This window comes from Anastrepha ludens, chromosome 6 (assembly GCF_028408465.1).
Source record: "Anastrepha ludens isolate Willacy chromosome 6, idAnaLude1.1, whole genome shotgun sequence".
NCBI classification, from domain to species: domain Eukaryota; kingdom Metazoa; phylum Arthropoda; class Insecta; order Diptera; family Tephritidae; genus Anastrepha; species Anastrepha ludens.
The window spans coordinates 112,307,057-112,322,134 of record NC_071502.1 but is presented as its reverse complement, the minus strand read 5'-3'; the positions used below and the strand labels follow the sequence as shown (position 1 = coordinate 112,322,134).

General features: G+C 35.5%; 2 protein-coding genes across 3 annotated transcripts; one reads left to right on the top strand and one right to left on the bottom strand.

Annotated features, from left to right (window-relative positions):
• Positions 1-595: 595 nt before the first annotated feature.
• LOC128868138 (uncharacterized) lies at positions 596-11,956 on the bottom strand. The gene is made up of 2 exons (XM_054109905.1): positions 11,883-11,956; positions 596-1,594 (listed from the first exon to the last, which is right to left on the bottom strand). The coding sequence occupies exons 1-2, from the start codon at positions 11,899-11,901 to the stop codon at positions 795-797; spliced, it is 819 nt and encodes a 272-aa protein (XP_053965880.1). The 5' UTR covers positions 11,902-11,956; the 3' UTR covers positions 596-794.
• Positions 11,957-12,134: 178 nt separating this feature from the next.
• On the top strand, positions 12,135-14,939 carry LOC128867857 (uncharacterized). 2 transcript variants are annotated; one of them, XM_054109416.1, is made up of 2 exons: positions 12,135-13,375; positions 13,430-14,939. In XM_054109416.1, exons 1-2 carry the CDS (start codon positions 12,877-12,879, stop codon positions 14,008-14,010), a joined length of 1,080 nt encoding a protein of 359 aa, XP_053965391.1. In that variant the 5' UTR covers positions 12,135-12,876; the 3' UTR covers positions 14,011-14,939. The 2 variants fall into 2 exon arrangements, with proteins under 2 accessions (XP_053965391.1, XP_053965390.1); XM_054109415.1 differs by having other exon boundaries at positions 12,135-14,939.
• Positions 14,940-15,078: the final 139 nt, after the last annotated feature.

Here is a 15,078-nt window from a genome sequence, read left to right as displayed (position 1 = left end):
AAATACTTGGCAAGTTTTTTTTGTACAATAAATACTTAAAATTTTTGCGATGTGCTTTTGCGCCGACTGCGTGTGAATCTCTCATTACGACTCAATTCAAAGAGGCTAAAAATATTTATGCTCAATGACCAGCGCTCTAAGTATAAAGAGGTAAAGTACAGAGAAAACTGGATTTGTTTTCTTTTTGTTTTATATTTAATGCGTGTTTTGCTTTCAACAAATCATTTGATATGATCAATTTGAATATAACGTATAAGGAAATGCCTACACATATGTATGTGCATACTAACTATATTTGTATGAGGGATGGATTCGACGTCAGATTTAAAAATTGTCAATTTGCACTTTTATGAAATTTGTAATTATTTGTGTTACAAAAACATTAGTAGCATTTATAAAATACTTCTAAGTATCTTGTGTATTTGAAAAGAGTATTTAAACTTTTGATTGTCTTCTTTTTTGCTAAATTTTTTAAAAACTAAAGCCATACTTTACAAGTGAATGAAATAATCCTTTTCATGTACATATACGAATATAATTAGACGGTACACCCACGAGTTATTCTTCTTTTCAGAAACATAAAAATGTGCCCACTTTCAGACAGCAACATTTGCCTAAATTGAATTTTTATAAGCTTATGAGAGGTGTATTCAAAAAGTATAGCGAATTTTGTGTTTTTTCAAAAATTATTTATTTATTCATTAATATCTGTTTTGTATCCTTCAAAGTAATCCCCATGAGATATTATGCACTTGTGCCACCGTTTTCTCCAATCTTCGAAGTACTTCAAATAATCATTTTTTTATCTTGTTCAGGTCCTCCTTCGTTGTCGTCTTTATCTCGTCAATCGTAGCGTAGCGCCGTGCTTTCATGGGTCTCTGCAGTTTCGGGAACAAGAACAGGGGGCCAGATCTCAGGAATACGGTGACTGTGGCATCATTAGTGTGTTGTTTTTGGCCAAAAAGTCGCGCACAAGCAGGGGCCTTATCGTGACGCAAGAGCCAATTTTTGTTCTTCCACAAATCCGGGCGTTTCTGGCGGATTGCTTTGCGCAAATTGGACATAACTTGCAGGTAATATTCCTTATTGACCGTTTTACCCTGTGGCAAGAACTCATGATGCACAGCGCCCCTGCAATCGAAGAAAACAGTAAGCAAAACTTTTACATTCGACCGAACTTGGCGCTCTTTTTTTGGTCTTGGTTCGTACGGCAGCTTCCATTGAGATGATTGAGCTTTGGTTTCCACGTCATAACCATAAACCCACGATTCGTCATCAGTTATGACCGTCTGGAGCAAATTTGGGTCATCTCGGACAAAGTCCAACATCTCATTAGCAATGTTCATGCTATGCTGCTTTTGGTCGAAATTGCGCAGTTTTGGTACGAATTTTGCGGCAACCCGTCTCATGCCCAAATCATTGAAAAAAATCGAATGGCACGAGCCAATCGATATGTCTAGGCCTTCAGCAAATGCCATTTTCTTCACTTCATCAATTTTTTCGTCTGTTGTTGAAGAGCTCGGGCGTCCGGCATGCTTTTCGTCGTTCACATCTTCTCGGCCTTCTTGCTTGGGGAGGTGCGTACAAATCTGAACTAAATAGGATTGAATTAGTACAAAATAAGATATTAAAAATAATATTTAAGAGTAAACAAAATTCAACAGATAATTCCTTAAAGATTAGCAACATTCTTTCGATAAAAAGTTGTTCTACTTTACAGCTTTAACACAAAATTACAATAACTTAAAGAATTCTTTTCTATCAAGGATAATAAATACTAGAAATAGACAAATTGAGCACATAAAATGTAAATTAAGTATTGGTTCAAAATGTTACATAAACTATAGCATTAAAATATTTAATCAGCTTCCAAAGAGGTTAAAAGCCTATGATGTAATTAACGACAAAATTAAAAAAGATATACAAATCTGGTTAATATCGCGTTATTTCATTGTAACGGTTGACACTTTAAAAATTAATTAAGTATTTAAAATAAAAATAAAAAAATATAAAAATAAAAAATTTTATTTTATGTTCTTCATAGAACCGCTAGATATAAGTAAGTATGTTGTAACATAAAGTTAAATGTACCTATGTTACGTATGTTACATATAAAACTTATTTTGTTAAATGTCATATTTAGTTTGTAAGATTGTTATTATAAATGCTACTAGCCTACGAACAGACTTTTAATAGTCTCTGTAGGACTTACAGTTTATTGTAAATTATAATGTATTATTATACTAGTAATAAATAAATTCAAATTCAAATTCTGAGAACGTTTTGTACCACCGATAAACGTTGCTTTGGTCCAAAGTAGCTTCTACGTATGACACAGTCAACATTCGGAATGCATCCGCGCCCTTAATTTCGTTTTTCACACAAAATTTGATACAGGTAAAAATCGAAGACGAGCCGAAACACGTGCAAGCAAAGCAGCTCTTAAACAATTAACTGAACATTCAAAATGGCCGAGCTCGTTGGCATGAGTGGGAGACAGTACCAACATACCGCCACAAAAAAATCGAAATTCGAATATACGTAACCTGCGAAAAATTAAAATTCGCGATACTTTTTGAATACACCTCGTATATGGATAGTTGAAGCTAGCTGTCGATACCAGCTCTGCCTAGCGAATTTTTGTAAAAAGGTGTCTGTGAGATCTGAGCTGTGCTGAAATGCTATGCTGATCAGTAGCTTATGGGAAAATGAGAAATTGAATGGATTGACCATGACCATGACGACCATAAGTATTCTTGGTCCTACAGCACCATTTAAGTTTTTCGAACTCGTATGGCTCTACCATACCCTGAAGTGCTCACTGCCAACACAGTGTTTGTTCCATGGGATTTTGAGCTCAAGTGATCAGGATGATAGAGTACAAGGTTTGGCCATACGAAGCAAAATTGTGAGAGTAACTTCGGATGCGACGTTGTAATAGAGGATTCAGCAGTAGAATTGTGCTCACTAATTTCACACGTATTCACACACTCGTCCAATCTGTTGTTGTTTAGACAGAAGCCAAGAATATGAGTAATGGTTGCGTTGATTTTTTCTCTATATCACCAACACAATCTCATTTTTAACATAAACGAGCCGCTCTCATATCTCTTGTTAAGTTAACAAATCAGCTGATTTCTTCAATTAGCGGTCTGATGTTGGCCACACCTTCTGAATTCACCCCACCGTGGTATTATACTGCGCTGTATTGATTTTCAATATGCAATAATAATTTTTGTGGTACTAAGCCAGTATGTTTTCCTCATAATAATTAATATTCTCTAGGGTGTATATTTATTTCAGTACTTCGAATAATTTACAGCTGGCAATTATCTCTAGTTAAAGCAATGCTAAAACTTAAAGGTAAAATGTCAAGGGGTTGATATTATTCCAAAAGTTGATTTTACGCCGAGTGAAAGTTATGGGCCATGATTCGAAACCCACTCATGGAATTTTTTTGTATTAACAGCAGTCGTCCCGTGGCAGGCAATGGTTGCCCTCTGAGTGTATTTCTGGCATGAAAAAGCTCCTTTTACAAAATCATCTGTCATTCGGAGGCGGCATAAAACCGTAGGCGCCACCATTTGTGGAACAAAATCAAAACGCATACCGCAATTTGGAGGAGGAACTAGGCCAGATATCTAACAAAGATACGCGCCAATTATATATAAATACGTATAAAAGGTTATGGGCCAATAACTACATGTAAAAATTACAGGCTTACTTTTACTCGATAATACTCGTATTTGCATTTATTGTTATTTCGATTAACAAATCAATGCTGATGCAACGCACGTGATAAACCTACATTGTTTTCAGCTCATATTATTAACGATACTATCCTATTATTGATACTTGCTTATATTTATTTTGCGAACGTGAATCCCCAATTGTAAATCATTTTACAATCCAATGATTAAAGAAGTAAGGAAGGCTAAATTCGCTCCAGATTAAACTTTATATACTCGCGCACATTTTCGTAAAATTTAATTTGGGGATGTTGGGAGAATGGACGGAAATTTGGTTTTAATATATGTGGAAGCAGTGGGCGTGGTTTTTCTTCGATCTCAATAACATTTACGAAGCATCAAAATGAGAGGGGGAGGTTGTAGATTTGTGGGGGGTTGGACAAGGCCAAGCACTCAGTCAAGAAGACCATTGTACTACACCCGCATTGATTACAGTGGATGGAATAGAGAGACAGTATTCCATGGGTAGACCTGATGAAGTCATCAATCCTTAGTTGAATTGATGCAGAACTGACACCTAGAAAGAGTTCAGGGCCTAGTGGCATGCTTGCAGAGCTTTCATTAGCCATTTTATCAGCCAACTCGCTCCATATAATACCTCAATGTACAGGCACCCAAATAACACAAACTTTGTTATGTTTTGCAACTCTGTTCAGTTTCATCTTACATTCACCGACTAATTTCGAAGAGCAGCGTGGACTAGCAAGGGCTCTTAGTGCAGCTTGGCTGTCACTACAGATTCTAATACTAGGTAGGTAACTCCCTCGCCACTTTTTCTCAATTATGAGAGACCTGGAGCAATACATGTACCATTTGGGGGCGTGTTTTATTAAGTCATTAACAAGATACACACATTTCCCTAAAAGTGGGCGGGAAAGTGCTATTTTTTTTAATTTTATTTGCGTAGTGCTTATTTTCTTTTTTTCGTTTATAACGGAGATATCGCTTTTTTATGTTTTTTTAATGTTACCGTTATATGATAGGTGGACCAAACTACATCGGGCAAAGAGCAATATTAGGACTAAGTTTCATTCAAATATATTAATTTTTGTTCGAGTTATCGTACTCTCCAACGGACGAGCAAACACGGGTAAGTCGACTGCTTTCATGATTCTGAGCATTTTGGCATAGACAATAGAGCAATGAGTACCCGCACACCTATTCGATGCTCATTACTCGAAAATTTTCGACTATGCGCCCGAGTATATCGCGTTTTTTCGATGATTTTGACTTTTTTGTGAGCACTTTTTTTAAGTTTTACAAATTATTCATACACAGTGGAAAACTAAAGAAATGCTGTCAGATAAAATTCACAATTTTTGTTTAGCTGCTCAAATTGTTCCGAAGTTCGAAAATTTCGAACAAACATTTGCGCAGTTGAGCATAGAACAAAATTCGAGGGAATATAGGGCTACTCATACTACCCGATACCCTAGTATCTAGAACTCTAAGGTTATGTCTATAACTATTCAACATAGAGAGAAAGGTGGCACCATCCTTGAAGCGCTATTCTGCTCTCGGTTAATTTGACAGAATCAGCTGATTTGCGGACGTAATAAGGGAATATTCGTGTTCATTTTATTGTTGTATTATTTTTAATTTGTATTGCTATTCACGAGCGAATTTCCCCTACAACGCCGTTCTTTTTCTTGATTATTTCTTGCTAAGTCACAGCCAGAATTACTCGTACTCTCACGGATACTGTAATTTAGTAATTTAACCTTATTGATATTTATCTCAATTCTTTTATATTGTTTCATACTCGTACTACCGTTATGTGAGAGCTGGTATAAAAACAAAAACTTAGCATGTTTTGTTTTTGTCTTAGGATAAATTAAAAGCAAAATAGCCACAGGGTGGCGCAAATAAGACCAACTAATATTAAACACGAAGAACTTTTTTATTTTATTTTTATTTTCTAATATAATTGTTTTTAATTCAAGATCAGCTCTCACAGGTAAGAGATTCAGTTACCGCTTTGAGATAAGAGCTGCTAACCGTCCTGGAAAAAGTGTTCATCGAAATATTCGCACTAAAGGCAGGGGAGAATAGCCAACTGCTTAGGGACTATGAGATAGTTGAAGCAGAATATTCGAGACAAAATCGGGCGCCTGCAACCAGAAACATTACGTGGTGTAATGGAAAATGCCAAAAAGAGCTATTATAATATCTGGATCGATAAAATAGCGAACATTTGTCTGATGTCACATTTCGTACCTTGAGGTTTAGTTTCCATAAAATGTATTTTATAAAGGGTGGTTAAATTCCTAGGGCCGATGTTGAATAACCACACCTAAACGTCAACGACACCGTTGGACTTCTTTCTTTGGGGTTATTTAAAAGAAAAGGTGTACGTAGATAAGCCAGCAACAATTCAAGAGTTACGGGTGAGATAATTCAATGTGCCGAACGGTATATAGTAGAACCTCAATTATGCTTCAGCGTCATCGAAAATTTGGACCATCGGATAGAGGTGTGCCGCCGAGGTCGCGGCGGCCATTTGGCCGATATTTTGTTCCATACGTAATTGAGCCATACCAATATTATCATAATAAAGAGAAATGATAATGATTTCCTAAAAAAATTGTATTTTATTCAAAATCAACACCGGCCCTTGAAACTTAACCATCCTTTATATAAAGAAAATTAGTTAAACAAATTATTATTACAAAAGTTATATGTGCTTAACACTGATAGGTCTTATTTTGCATACCCTGAATTATGCCTATGCTAATTCATGTGTATTTAGCGTCAATAGAAAAGCTTAAGAAGCCTAAGTTGTAGGTGGAACTGAAGTTTTTTTGCCAAATGCATTTATTGTAGACTGAAAAATGGCGTTCTCCAAAATTTTAAAGAAAAAATACTTTCATAATTACACTATCAATGGTATACAAATGCACAAATGATATACAAAGCACAACCGGAGAAGTTATGACACTTTAAATCATGAAGAGGCTTCACTTTTTCAGCTAATTTTGTAAGGGTGAAGAACAAGACAATGGAAAAAATGAAATTTGTAATCACTAATTATGTAAGCCAGTCAGTTCCTGCTTTTACAAAAACAGATTTTTACTGTTTTATTTTTTAACGGGAAATTGTGCAAATTATCCAAATATTTATTTACAACGTTAAACATTCACTTTTTCATTCATGTAGAATTTATCAGCTTAGCAACAAATAGCGTTTTCTCGCGCAGTTATTCACTAGTCCACCAAACTAAAGAAAATATTAATAATTACTGTAATTAAGTAGTGAGCGCTTGCAAAAATCTTCACATCATCGATGTTAATGACTATCGATTATCTAGCTCGTGCGGTAGTTTACCGAGGGTAACTTTTCTTCTTCGTCTAAATCGCTGACTTGTTTTGTGTTGAGCTTCGCTAAATTTCTTAAATTTGTTGTAAATTTTGGAGTCTTTTTTTTTTTTGCGTAGCTAACTGCATTATTAATGTTGTATTTGCACATCCAAGCAGTACATTCGTAAAGGGAGTAGGAGAAACAAAATTAACAACTTTAAATTTATTTTTGTTATATTAGCAAGTTCATAAACCGGAGCGAACGAGTTCGGGTGATTTACATTTATTTATCTTTTGTTTATCTCTAAATCAATTTAACAACCATTACAAATGTGATCATAAAATGGGTAGCAATTGCAGGTGTTGACACCAAAAAAAAAAAAGAAAAAAAATTAATGATTAATATTTACTACTGATATTTGACATTGATACTGATATTGTACATTGAATGCTTATATTTCAAAATTCAAACATTGCATTCTTCCTCTTCTTGATTGGCGTGATAGCCGCCTAAACGACTTTGGCTGAGTTTAAGAAACTATGACTTCTACTATGCGGAAAATGGGATTTGGTCATGGAAGGAAAACTGTTTGCGTCCGTAGATACCATCCCAAAGGCTTGTAGAGACATCCAGAAGGACATTCCGGCTCAATGATCTGAAACACTCTTTCGAAAAGCTTTTAGATCGCGCAAAACAGTGTATCGAGGCCAGAGGGGACTATTTTGTGTAAAGAAACTCAAAGTTATCAGAACAAAGCTTCTGTCGTTTTTATCATATTTTAGCTCAGTCTTGTTTATTTTGGACTTCATCTTGTATACACTTACACTTGTAGTATATTTTAACAGTCAGCATTGGCATGCGTGTGCGAGCGTTTTGGATGCGAAGAGATATTTCGTCTTATATTCGTTCATTGCGACAAGTTTCCCTTTTTTATCCAATTTAAAGATGACAAAATAAACGACGCGATATCGATATCATCAGTAAATACAACACTGGCTTCGATTGAAAATCATTTTTTTCTATTCTCGGCGGATTTATTTTATATTTATTTATTTTTTTATTTTATTTTATTCCATAGCAAATCACCATAATTTATCAGCCTAATTTTCCATTGGGAATTTGGTACACATTTCTCCAAAGGGTTCCACTTGAAGACATTTTCTTTACAGTGATATTAGCTAGGGAATTGAGGTATCCATAAATGTATTATTTTATTTTGCATTGCCCTGAGACAATCGTTAATTTGATTGGTGGTATATGCCAGAGCTGAGGCGTGAAATCATGTTCACATCTTCTTGCTGTTACGCTAAAAGCTTAACTCCATTAGCCACAGTGACGGCGAATGCTTTTGTTTTTTACTAATTTTTTTTGTAAAGACCAGCAGTAGAAGCGATTTCTAATTGCTATTGTAAGTTTTTCCCTCAAGCAATACAGCGCCACATTAAAGCATGAGAAATTAGAAAAAATGATCGCGATTACTCGCAAAAGCATACGAGAAGGCGTTCTAAAATTTAAATTCAAATTAAATCCGCGCTTGATGTAAATAAAGAAACTCATTTAGTTCTTAACGTACAGTATTTAGTATTTACAGTTTAAACTATCATTAATATGAGCCAACGGTTGTTTAAACAAAGTAGGGAACCACTTCAATAAGATCTAAGGTCGGGGCGATCTATCCTAACAGAATTAATTAACTAAAAAATTGAAAAGGTAAGACAAATCAGTTACGTTGAGAAAGCAACACAACGAGGCTGTAATGAATGCATGCGAAACGTCGGTTTGCAAAATATTTCTTTGAAATTCGTTATATTGAAATATTTGTACTATGTAGCAAAATGAGTCCAATTAAAGTTCCATGCAGTAGAATAAAATAACGCGAGCCACACAGTTAATTTGAACCGAATAAGGCAGCCTTAGTCAAATAGGTCGGCGCGTGACTGTCATTCGGTAATGAAACGTAAAACAGCAAATGACAGAAAAATTTGATTCTAAAAGCCGTTTCCTCTTGACAGGCAATGGGAAACCTCCAATAAGAAAATATATGAAAAAGCGTCTCATAAAAAACCATCTGCAGTTCAGGGGCGGCATTAAACCGTAGATCTTTTCATTTGTGGAAAAATAGCAAAACGCACATCGCAAATAGAAGGAGGAGCTCGGCTAAACTCATGATAAGTGTTTGTTTGTTGATAGAAAGCAGATCCAGGTACACCTAGCGCTCGGTGCTGTGATGTGATTAAACTAATATCACAACTATTAATTTTCATACGTTCCGAAAATAAATAAAGCCATTGATTAGCCCGTAACAAGTCGCAAAGAGAAAATCTCATTTTTAGTGGCTTTAGGTGTGGGGTTACCCAAAATTTCAATCATATGTAAATAATTGATCGCGAATAAATGGATGCGTGCCGTTAAAAATTGTTGGAACCACTGAAAGTAGCGGTTGTTTTGAAATACGCTATTTTTAGGTTTCAAAATGTCCGTGATATCGAAAGTAGGCGTGCTTAGGCACCGACTTTTAAGAGTCCCCGCAGTTACCGTTTACCGACGGGATTCATTTCCGGCCAAGGATTGTCTCTCCAGTAGCATTCTACAAATACTACTTATATACATATGTATGGGGAATGTTTAGGCTGGTACAAAAACAACAACCACAACAACCACGACAACCGACTTTTGATATTGAGAGTACCGTTAGTATCTAATTTGTCAGTATATCCAAATTTCCAGTTGATGAATAATTTTTTCTGAAAAACAGTAAGCACGAACACGCAGGCATGGCTAAATTCAGATAGTAAAAGTTTATAAAACGTGAATTCGGTATCTTAAATCGCTATATTTTAGCCCATTTGTGATAGGAATTTTAGGTTTGTTTCTTCCAAATGTTGGCACTGTCACTACTCGGCAATGGTAAACTAAATGACCATTCATTCAGGGTCTTTCAGCAGTGACTCGTCGATGTTAGTAATGAATACTTCTTAGACGGTGCCTTTTTTATGTCATATTTGACATACATATGTCAAGTAGACGTTAGAATAAAGCGTTAAAATTATTGAAACTTATCATGAAAATTGTTTTTCTTTAAGAGCAGTACATCGCAAAATTTGTGACTTTTTTGGTGGAAATAAACGTCCGTCCGAATAAGTCGACAATTCAAAGGTTGGTGAAAAAATTTCAAGAAACTGGTTCTGCCGAGGATAAAAAAAGGATTGGCAGACCAGACTAGGGTTTTTTGAAAAGTAAAGTCTATGTGAATAAGCCAACAACGATTCCAGAGCTGAAACACACCATTCGGATCGATATTGCTGAACTCGTCCCGCTAGTGCGTAAAATTTTTATTCTCGTATGACACCTTGTGGACATTTACTTGGTGCAATTTTTTCCTACATATAACTGTTAAGAGCCGTATTTTGAATAAAAGTAGTGAAACCTGAAAGAATGGGAATACGTTTCCGTCCTTTCATAGCCAAAGTTAGGAATTATTTAAACAATTAAATAAAATATGATATGATGTGAAGTATATGCCATTGGATGCTACAACTTTACTCCATCTTTCAGGCAGCATACGGATTTCTCTGTCGAAAAATTTGAGTTATTTGACTTGATCCATTCGTTGAGCCAGTTGCGATGCTCTCGTAAGATGTAAACCGCTCTCCAATAAGGGTTGACTGCATTTATCGGAACAGATGGTAATCCGAAGATCAATGTCTGGGGAATATGGTGGGTGGGGCAAGATTTCCCAATTCAGTTCCTCTAAATATTTCTGAACCGATGTAGCAACGTGTGGCCTGGCACTGTCATGCAACAAAATCAGTTTGTCATATCTACCGTCCCATTACGAGTTTGATTGAAACGCATTAGCTGCAGCCGGTAACGATCGCCAGTGATGGTTTCAGATGGTTTAAAGAGTTCGTAATACATGACACCAATCAGATGCACAACATAACCTTTGAAGCATGAATATTTTTTCGATTTTTTCGCTGTCGATAGACTTGGTTCACCTAGCAGGCTCCAAAATGTTTGACGCTTAAGTTTATCATAATAGATCTATTTTTCATCGCCAGTGACGATGCGTTGTAGAAAACCTTTTCTTTTCTGCCGTTCAAGAAGCATCTCACACGTCACCCAACATCTCTCAATATCCCTCTCCTTCAATCGATGTGACACCCAGTTACCTGCTTTCTGGACTATTCCCATCGCGTGCAAACGTTTACCGACGGTTGATCTGTCAACAACCAACTCTTTAGACATATCAGCAAGAGTTCGACATTCGTCTTCATCCAATAAATGTAGTAGTTGAGTTTCTTCGAATTTTTTCGCGATCTTTAATACTCACGTCGGAATTGCCAATATTTACAAGTTGTATTTGATGGAGGGTGATTACCGTAAATATTGATCAATACACGACACGTTTCAGCTGCATTTTTCCTTAAAAGGTAATAATGACTTTCCGCAAATGCTGTTTTTCGGGACGAACGTACACATTTTTGACGTCAGATAAAAAATGATATTTACGCTTCAAACGAATGTCAACTACTGTGATCGAGACCTCACATATATTTTTTTTCTACATATTATTACTAGAGCGAACACAAAAGTACTATCAGCAGCGACACCTCTTTTACGAGGGCGGAAACTTATACCTATACCCAATATTTTAAAATAATATATACGCACGCCCTTTGAAAAACCCTTTACTTGCAAAAGTTTATTAAAAGTCAGACATTTTTAATATGCCTCGTGAAATATTATTATTTCGTAAATTAATTTAAAATAGCCCACGAGTACAAAAGTTCAGGTAATAGTCATTTTACAATTTTCCTATCAACTAATACGTACCGCGTAGGAAAAAATCCATTCAGTCAAAGAGATTATTTTCTATGCCCCCAACAGTATCCACACACCAGCAAACGTTCAAACAATAGGTGAGCCTTGCGCTTGGCTAGCGAGAATCAGATGTAATACTTAAAAAAAAAAATCCCACCGCAAAGGCTGTTCAATGCTCCGCAAAACAATAAAATTGTTGTTGATTCAAGCGCCCCATATAAAACCGCTAGCAGACGGTGAGCGGCCATTCATTGTTAAATGAGCGTTCAGCGTTGATATTACTACGCGCGGTGTGAGGCTTGCATACATACAAACATACAAATGCACATATATGCAAAAATTCGGGTTCGAAAGCAGCATTAGAAAATAAACGAATTTGTGTACTCGGAAATATTCGGACTGAACTTCATACTTTTGGTTCACGTGTGTTTGTGCAATGGTGATTCCCCATATGAAGAGAGCGGCATATACAAACATACCTAGCATTTAATGATATAGCAATAAAAACTATGCATGAGATGATAATAAAAGCGCATTGAAAACATTTGGAGCAAATGACAAAAGCAAATTATAATTGTGAGAAAAAAGCCATACAAAAAAATTGCTGTTAATGATAAAATCAAATGCACTCTTATCAATCAAATCAGTCGTTTGTGTTAAATAATACTCGTACTCGTATTAAGTGACATTAGCAAAGTGTTGAGTGGCTGTTAATTACAAAGTAACAGCAGAGAATAACATGAGGCTGTAAATAAAATAAAGCAAAAAAAATAGTTGCAATGAAATTAAATTCACTAAAAAGTATTAATGAATGTGAGCGTAATTTTTCTCGAACATTTGTAAATTGAAAAAGGAAACAACTGCACGCTTTTACGCAACGTATGGTGAATGAAACAAATAATAAAAAAACAGACAACGTCGTGAATTAGAAACAAAATAAAGACTGTTGATTTAAAAAGACTTGTAAATATATTTACGAATACGTGCAGCTGGCAACAACTAAAAAATGGGCGTACCTGTAATCGATCCCGAAGATCCTGCAGGTTATGATTGCAACTACGCAACCAAGGCGTCTTCATGCAATTGCACATGCACTTGTCGTGGCAATGGCAGCAGTAGCAGTAGCAGTTACAGTGCCAGTAGCAGTTACAGCAGCAGTACCACTTACAGCGGCAGTAACAGTAACAGTACCAGTTCCAGCGGCAGTAACAGCAACAGTAGCCATTGCTGCGACAGTAGTAGTTGCAGCAGCTGTAGTAAGCGCAACAATCACCCCGCGGCAAGTACTCTGACACTCACATTCGCAAACAAAAACAGTTGTGGTGCAGCCAGCAACTATCACTACAGCGAAACAGAAATATTGGGCACGCCCTTGAATGCGCCACCAATCGCACGTCTTACCAAAGATTTGGTTGGTAACTCGAAAGAATTTCGCATTGAGAATAATAAGCGTGATTTGCGCATCATTGGTAACGGCAACCGGATACGGATCGGTAATAATCATGGTAATTTACAAATTATCGGCAATAGTACAAGACTGAAGATTACAAATAATACAGGCAGCATCAGATATACGGGGAATGAAGGTCGTATTTGCTTAGGTAGTGATTCAGCGCAACAAATTGTCGACTACATAGGGAATAATGGCAAACTGACAGTGGTAAAGGCACCGGAAATGTTAAGTGAGAAAAACAAAATTCACAAACAAAAAACCCCCAAAGAGATCGAGACAGCAACGGTGTCGAGTACGGAGAAAAAGTGTGCCGTGTCAGCAAGCGACATAGCCAATGGGACGACTACAGAATCTACGCAGACTATACTTCCATCGCACTCAACACCGAAAAAAACAAAAGTGAAATCAGCTTCCTTTGGTGGCGATTACAGCGCACAATGGCGTAAGTTCAATGAGTTGTTCCAAAAACAAGATTGGCGTAATTTTGAAAGCACATCAATGCCGAACTTGAGGACGGAAATTGGAGAGAAACCTGAGGCTGGTGATGGTAAAAAGGCTGAACAACAGAGTAAAAATGGCAAGAGTCGTAAAGTCAATGATAAAACTTGTAAAATCGATAAAAATATTAATATAGTCAGTACGTATGGTAATATTTGCATAAAAAATGCAGTAAATGTTAGTATGTAGGTAGAAAATTGAGCGTTTTAATGAACAAACTTTATATTCGTAGAAGAGAAAATAGTTAAGTTAAAAAAAAGTAATAATTTAAGTCGTGAAAAGTGGAAAGATGGTCGCTGAATGGATGAAGACATTTAATATGCTTGATTGTAGTAGTTGAATGTTTGAATAGTAACAAAGCTCTCTATACAAGATATTCAATTTATGTATGACAACAGTTTATTTTTCTTTTTTGTTGAGTAGAAGACAATGAGTCATATATGAAAATGGTGCTTAAGAATTTAAAGTATTTAGATATGTGAATGGAATTCAATGCCCAAGTTTCACTTATCTTTGGCTGTATTCAATGCCAGCAATACCTCTTGCCTCGTATTTATGAATAGAATATTTGTATAAGTTTTTTCGTTGCAAGCAAAAATGAGTTTTTGCGCAGTCAATGATTTGATTAAACATTTTTTTCTTATAAAAATCAATAGTTGAATATAAGAACAATATTGTTTCGTACTAATTCTTTATTTAGGAGCTAATATTCCTTATTTGAATGTTTATTTATTTATTATTTGAATCAACTACGTAACTAAACAAAGTCCGTAAATACAGCTGTTGTTTTTGTTAAAGACTTGTGTTTTTAAATTAATTTGCACTCTGTTCCTCAAAGTCATAGAAAAATAAGATCAAATAAGTTTACTTACTAGATAAGCTTTACAGAAAAGTATTACGCCAACAACAACAACATGTATTTATTAAAAAAAAATGTAATTGTAAACATGGAAAAAAATGTATCTGAATGCAAGTCATGCTTACAAACAACTGATAAATAACTAATTAAAACTATCAGCCTAGGTATTTAGCGCAATTACTTATAATTTTAAACATGGTAAAACATGTAGCAAAGAAATTAAGTCATTCCATGAATGATATCCAATAAATATTTTTATTACCTTACATATGTAGGTATGACTATTTATTTATTTTTTTATTTGAATAATAAATAATAAAATGAAATTACCATATATCACCACCATAACATATTTATATTGATCTTGGAAGCTTGTCATTTCCATTTTCAAAAGCTGT

Coding starts and splice junctions, on each gene's coding strand:
- LOC128867857 (XM_054109415.1), top strand. CDS start 12,877: ATGGGCGTACCTGTAATCGATCCCGAAGATCCTGCAGGTTATGATTGC.